At 40.5% G+C, this 7,093-nt stretch overlaps 2 protein-coding genes across 2 annotated transcripts in view; one reads left to right on the forward strand and one right to left on the reverse strand.

Annotated features, from left to right (window-relative positions):
- tesca (tescalcin a) overlaps nt 1–7,093 on the forward strand; it is a 20,751-nt gene that overhangs the window by 9,988 nt on the left and 3,670 nt on the right. The window contains exons 9-10 of the mRNA XM_034872833.1: nt 789–794; nt 6,186–6,189. The gene's annotated coding sequence lies outside the window, so the exon portion shown is untranslated. The remainder of the gene's footprint in view (nt 1–788; nt 795–6,185; nt 6,190–7,093) is intronic.
- The window catches only part of fbxw8 (F-box and WD repeat domain containing 8), a 22,482-nt gene that overhangs the window by 639 nt on the left and 14,750 nt on the right, over nt 1–7,093 (reverse strand). The window contains exons 8-10 of the mRNA XM_034872826.1: nt 6,349–6,476; nt 1,804–1,977; nt 842–958 (exon numbers count right to left, since the gene is read on the reverse strand). Of these exons, the coding sequence (XP_034728717.1) occupies nt 842–958; nt 1,804–1,977; nt 6,349–6,476 (419 nt within the window). The remainder of the gene's footprint in view (nt 1–841; nt 959–1,803; nt 1,978–6,348; nt 6,477–7,093) is intronic.

A 7,093-nucleotide genomic window follows, 5' to 3' on the forward strand; every position in this document is an offset into this window, starting at 1 on the left:
TTTTAAAATACAGCCCGCTTAGCATAAAGAGTAGAAAGAGTGACACAAATACCACAATTATTGGTCTTACAGGAGGAGTGCTGTAGTATTTCTTGGCCATGACCGGTGACTAAAGGATGCCACTTTGGCATTTGTACAGATGAAATAAACAAGCTATAGGGTTAAGGGCTCGGAGCTTTAGAGGTGCTGGTAGGCGTACTTTGTCACCTTTGGACAGAGCCAAGCTGGCGGTTTCCGGTCTTTCTGCTAAGCTAAGCAGTTGTGGGCCAAAATTCTAATTTACCGAACAGACAAAATAGTTTTTCATAAAAAGTTAAAATTCTATTTATTTACACAATAACTGGTAAAGTACACTAAACTATAACAGTGAGCTATCCTTTTTCTTTTTTTTCTGACCTAGACTAGTGCTTTCTTTCTATTGTGAACCATTGAAGACAAATGATTATGTGAGCAACTGTACGTATTATACAGGTTTTGGGCTTGTGTTGAGTCTTGTCCGATGAATTGTTTATTTTTGTTATGATGTGAGTATAAAATAATGAAAAATGAACTATTAAAAAAACTATTAAAAATAATAGATCCCCAGGAAGAGTAGCTTCTGTTAAAGACAGACAGAAGCTGATGGGGATCTTAATAAACAAAGACATGAGCGTTGTACTGATCTTCACTCTGGAAAAAAAAACAAATGAGTACCAAATAAGGTGCAGAGAAGCTGTCAGTTCACTGAGTATGTCTGACTCAGAGACTCTGTAAGCCTGTGGGAAATGGGAGGTGGATGCCGAGAAGAGATCCAGGTTAGAAAATAAATTTAGAAGAAGAGTGTGGGAGGGAGATCAGTGACCTGCGGTGAGCTGTAAGGTCATCATCTGTGATGCAGGCGCCCCTTGGCGACTTGTCATCAGGGATGTTGGCTGTTACCAGGGTACTGGTGTTGAAGCGTACATGCCTAACAGGATGCCTGTAGCCAAGACAGAAAACAACACCTTCAGTATAAAATACATACTTTATTTTTATTTTTTTTAATGCGCATGCTTGTCTTTATGCACAAATTTTAAGGCTAAAGTAAAGATATCTTAAACTATACTAGATCTAAACATTTCATAATTCAGATTTTATGTAAATGGACTCTTTTACATAGTACAGGAACCATTCACACACATTCATACACTGTGGCTGAGGGTGCTGTACAAGGTGCCACCTGCTCGTCAGATAAACACTCACACACATTTATACTCCATGGCGTAGCATCGGGGACAACTCAGGGTTCAGTGTCTTGCCCAAGGACACTTTGACATGGGACTGCAGGGCCAGGGCTTGAATCACCAACCTTCAAATTGGCAGGCGACCGCTCTCCCACCAAGCCACAGCAGCCCCCCATTGCTAAACTAATGTTTTCTAATCAGTGAACAGCAAAAAGCTGTCCACCTTCACATTTTCTCTTAACTTGTGGTACTAAATTGGTTCCAAATTACAGCCTACATGTAACTTACATTTGTCAATACAAAATATGAAGAATTTGTCAATGCTGCATTGAAGCACACAAAGCATTTGGCTGAGACTCATAATTTCGAATAATTTAGAGAAAAATAAGACACATTAATAAGAAGAAAACAATATATGTACAATCACTGGATGAATGGGTTTTCTAAAATCCCTTAATTTATTCTAATCTCAAAGGCACACACCACAACTGCGATGTGTTACAAACCAAAAAACTCAGTTACAAAAACAGATGCGAGGTCTTTATCATTGGAGCAGAGGGGTTTATCTCCTCTAAGTGGCTCCGAACAAAGACTGTCCCACCTGTTGTGCATCTCCCACAGCTTGGCTCCCATCCTCATCTCCCACACGCATACCAATCCTTCACCCCCGCCGCTCACGATCTTCCAGTCGTCCGCCTGCACCGAGGTGACACCCAGGTGGTGGGCGTACAGGGATGCTACGGAAGAGCCGGCTCGTAGGTCAAACACCCTCACCCTGAATCACAGCGGAGAACAAATAATTATCAGTTTATTGACAAATCTGTTGTTCATTTGCCATGGCCTTGCAAGTATGTACTGTAGGTCAATTGAAAAACATGATGCAATATTTATTGAGGTCAGACATCGTTGCTGACAGTACTATAATAATGTAACACTAGGTTAGTTTTATAATTGCAAATAGTAAGTGATTCAAAGGGAGTCCAATAATAGAAGTGGTGAAGTGAGTACAATAGTATCAGTCATTTCCAGTTAAGCATGGTATTTTTGGATTTCACTTTCTGCTTACAGAGGCGGAGAACTCCAAGGCTGCACAAGAGAGAGAGAGAGAGTACGTTTTTCTCAAAGAGTGCATTCATTTTCAGACAAAGGGAGACTATTGAAGGAACTTTCAACATCCACCAATGAGACCAAAGACAAATACAAACTGACGCAAATGTACAACGCTTTAGTTCCAGCCTCCCAACTGCTGCTATCCGTTACCAGGGTATATTTACCACTTCCACTAGACAATGAACATAGAGACGATAACAAGTAAATGTGGCATATGGACAGAAACTGACTAAACATTAAACTGCTACATTAGATGAGGCTTGACAAATCCATTATGGTACAAATGGAGTATTGCAACAGCCGGTCAAGGGGCGCTAATTATTAAAACAGGAACAACATCTAAACACCAGAGATTAAGGAATGAAAATACTTATAAACAAAACTAAAAACATGAATAAAGCGTGTGCAAAATACCAGCAGGTACAAATACAGGTCTACAAGCAAGAATTACAACAGAGTATGGTGGAATATATATGTACAGCATAAAGGTTTCACATCTCTTCACTAAGTAGACGAATAAAGAACTGATTTGAGGATGTTGCTGCTCACAATCAAAACACATGGTGTATTGGCCACAGGCAGGCAATCTTGTTTCCTCTTTAAAACGACTGCGTTGTGGACTTTGTTTTGACTTCACATGACTCTTAGCTTTGTTGTTTTTATTTGCCAAATGAAATTATTATTTTTAATGTAATTTCGTCTTTCTTGTTGACTGCTTTTGTATTGAATGGATTTATTACGGTTACCCATATATGTATTTAAAGTGCTCATATTATGGTTTTTGTCTTTTTCCCTTTCCTTTGTTGTGCTTGTTATAGGTTTACAAAGTGAAAAAGCCCAAAGTCCCCCCCAAAGGGACTACCATCTCCAACAGAAACACAGTTCACCAACTGCTCCAAACAGCTCTATTATAGTCCAGCCTTTACTTTGGTGACCAACATGCGTCACTTTGTAACACACGTTATAATGATCGTCTAGCTGCTAAGGTGGCATGCCTTCATACTCTGCTTCTGACTGGCTAGTAGTCCTTACCTCGGTACCGCGCGTATGCGACTCCCAACATAGATGGAACAGAACTGCAATGCCTCACTCTGTGACTAAAACAGAGAGCTCAACACACAGGGTGAAAAGAGGAGCTGCAGCAAAGTGTAGTACAACAAAAATGTGGTGTTTTTTGAAAATTACACCATGTAAACCTATTCTGATATAACCTCTAAATACACTTATGAACCTAAAGTTAGCATAATATGAGCCCTTTAATACATATTTTGATTAGGATACTGCTTTGAGAAAAGTGTTATGTGAGCTAATATGATATGATTATTATTATTAAGTACAAGTATTTGTATTAGTATTTCTGATTAAAAAAAAAGACAATACCAGCAGGGATTTCTGCTTGCTGGGTTTCATGAGAAGCTCAAGCCCGGGGGACCATCAGCTCCATCTGTTGTCATTGTGGCTTTATTGCAGCTGAAAGCAGCCAGGACATGACTTCATCCAGGATCAACCTTCTTCCAAGACTTCATTACCATAATCAAATTTACGTTGGGGATTCAAACTGATTTCATTTCCGCTTCCAGAAATGTTTTCAAGAATCACAGTTAAACGGCTAAATGGGCACCGAGGTCTTGATGTCCACAGTTCTGCCCGTTTAGTGGCATTACGTGATGGAAGAACACGTTTAAACAATGAGGACTGAGCATTACTGGCCGACCGCAGGGAACCATAAATCTAATGTTGGAAGCGGCTCTGTCTTCAGTGAGCTGTCAGTGGCCAGACTCCTCTTCATTAATCAGGAGGAGCTCTGCCTAATAAGAGAGGCTCAGAAAACTCCAGTTAGTTTCCTCCAGCTAGACGAGACATTAATCATCTTACACTGAGGATTGTGTTGGACGCAAACCTGTGATTTGGTGATCCCAAGTGGCCTTGTTTAGTATTTCATTCAAATTGATACCTTCAACATTATTACGCATTTTGTCTGGCGCCGTCCACAATGACAAAATTGCAAAACTTGGTTACAGGTTTTCTGCTCTGCAGACTATGCAGTTACAACCTGTGGGTTAATCACCTGAATCCTTCTGCAAGATCAAGGTAAGATGAATTCAAGACCAAAACTCCACAACAGGTGAAAGTTATCAAGGTCCAACTAAGTTGATGTACAGGACTGTGTCCATTACCCTTTAGCATCAAATAAACGGCTAGATATAAGTTAGCACAACCAGGCTAGAGGCTTGTATTAAGGCACAGCGGTACATCGGCCACAGTGGTACATCAGTCAACATGCTCACAATGACAGTGTTAACATGTTGATTATTAGCAGGTAAAATGTCTGTGTTAGCATGTTAATATTTGTCAATAACGGTAGTTCTTGTATTTGGTCATAAACCAAAGTATTGGTCAAATTACAAAAAAATTTACTAAAGGAGTGTACGCTTCATCCCGATGAGAACATGAATCTTTGTACAAAATGTCATTGTGAGCCATTGATGTGGAGATTTTTAACTCAAAATCCCAAATGTGAGTTTCCTGGTGAATCTATAGGAAAACTCAGAAAATCAAGTCATTAGACTCCATTGTCTAGGAAACATAATAGCTGTACATGTTTGCGCCAAAACGTGTAGTAGCTTTTGCAATTTTTAACTGGATAAGTGAAATGTCAAGTGATCAGAGGACCATGAAAGTCTGTTCAAAATTACAACATCCCGGGCATCGTTTTTAGAGAAACTTAAACTTGGACCAAAGTGGTGGACCCTGACCAACAGATTGCCATCCGTAGAGCCATGTTACTAGCGTGACAAAAAATCAGTTTGAAGTCATTTAAAGTTTTTAAACTGGAAGGAAAAGTCGAGTCAAATCCAAGACTCCAAGTGTTCTTGAGTGCACTCCTGCAGAATGATAAGCGAGTCACAGCAGGTATGACACTCACTATTTCTTAAAATCTTCCTCCTTGCCCACATCTTTCTTGTTGGCACAGTGGTGGCTTTTTTTCCAAGCAGCCCTTATCAAGACCCCTCATTTGCTCCCTGGATCTCACAAAAAACAGAGGGACAAATCTCATTGGGACAAAAAGAAGGGATTCATTAGGCTTTGGCTAATGGTGGGGGGGCACATCCCTCAACCTCCACTATTTGTCGTTGACTGAGCTGCATCAGCTGGGGCTAAAGTGGAGGAGCCAAGCTGGTGTGTGAGTCTCTCTGAACACAACTACACATCAGACAGCAAAGACCACGTTATGCAAAAAGGAAGTGGTTAAAGACTCTAACAATGCTATGGCGAGAAAACAACCATTTCAATTTTTTAATCAAAACAGTGCTGAGCATTTTTACCATAATGCACTTGAAAAAAACATCTTTAACATAGCATTTTTTGTGTACAGTTGATAGGAGTCTTAACAACACCTAAACAATGTGATGTGGTCTGTCTTTTGATTCAAGCCAACTACTTAACAGCCAGATGGATTTGGTGCTGAATAGAAACAACAGGGGCAGCTTTGGACAAAGATGTGCCAAGGATTTTTCTTTTCCTGCCAGCTCATGCACCGCAGCACCCGCTAACAAGTGCAGAATAGATGAGAATGGCTCTTTTATGTGTCTGTCCTCATCTAGAGAGCCAGGATAGCGATGTGGCAAGTGTGTATACCTGCATGGATGTGTGATGTTGCTGGACCGGATCAAGACGGCCCGATTTTTTTCTCGTATAGGTAGACGTATCTTTTCACAACAAAGAGCAGAAACATCTGCGTGTGTCAGTGCCTCTGTCTACTTTTTTTACTACGTATTGTTTTATCAAGGCAACAGAGAGACCGTGTGAAGTGTGACTAATGCAAAAATTGAATAGAGCCTTAGGTCTTCTCACACACTTTCTGTTGAATAGTCCTGTAGCCCCAGTTTCCCATCTGGTGCCACTGTGGGAAACCTATTTCATAGAAATTCCTTTTATCTTAACTTCTTGGCTCAGTTTCAACCATTTGTAATGTTTGAATAAATCTCAGAGTGTCCGTATTGGGAGATTTTTTTCCTGTCTGCAAGTGTGTTACCTCCTGTCTTTATTTCCGCACACCAGCAGGTGAGGAGGGCTGTCTCTCAGGTTGATGCAGGTGAAATCTCCCAGCGAGTCGCCGACACAAGCCACAGATTTGCACGTCTCTAAGCTGTAGACGTGGATCTAAAAAGAAAGAACACACATAAACAAAAAACATTTAAAATTTAAAAATTTTAAATTCAGTCAACCTCCAAATGCACCACCAAATGTATGAGTTCAAAGAGTCAACTAAGCTTTTAAAGGGGGTCTACTTCAATATTTGGTGAACCGTGGTCTGGTCTGTTCTTTAAACTAATAGTAATAGTCCCTGGACCCTAACTTGCACCCAGCTTACTAAAGTCTTGCTATGCCAGGTAATTAAAAGTCAAGCAGCACTTAAGTGTTAAATTTGGGGGAAATTGAAAATCAACCTAGATGCATACTTCAATTACGGACAGAGATGCACACCATTGCCTCAGGCTCAATGGCTGCAAAAAAAACTTTCTTCAAACAAACTACAATGATGTCATCTGGAGCTGGCCTAATTGGTCGATTAGCGGCTGGGGTTTTCTCATCCAAATGAGACGGAACAAAAAGGATAACCGCCAGGCAAAATTGTCTTTGAATAATTAAAACGATTAAGAAAACCGAGGAGGGAGGGAGAGAAAGAGAGAGAGAGAGTGACAGAGCCAGAAGGTAGACGGTAGAGAGTGAGATGGGGAGACAGTGACAGAAATAATGAAGTTTGAAGGGAAGGGGGG

This window comes from Etheostoma cragini, chromosome 5 (assembly GCF_013103735.1).
Source record: "Etheostoma cragini isolate CJK2018 chromosome 5, CSU_Ecrag_1.0, whole genome shotgun sequence".
In the NCBI taxonomy this organism is placed as follows: domain Eukaryota; kingdom Metazoa; phylum Chordata; class Actinopteri; order Perciformes; family Percidae; genus Etheostoma; species Etheostoma cragini.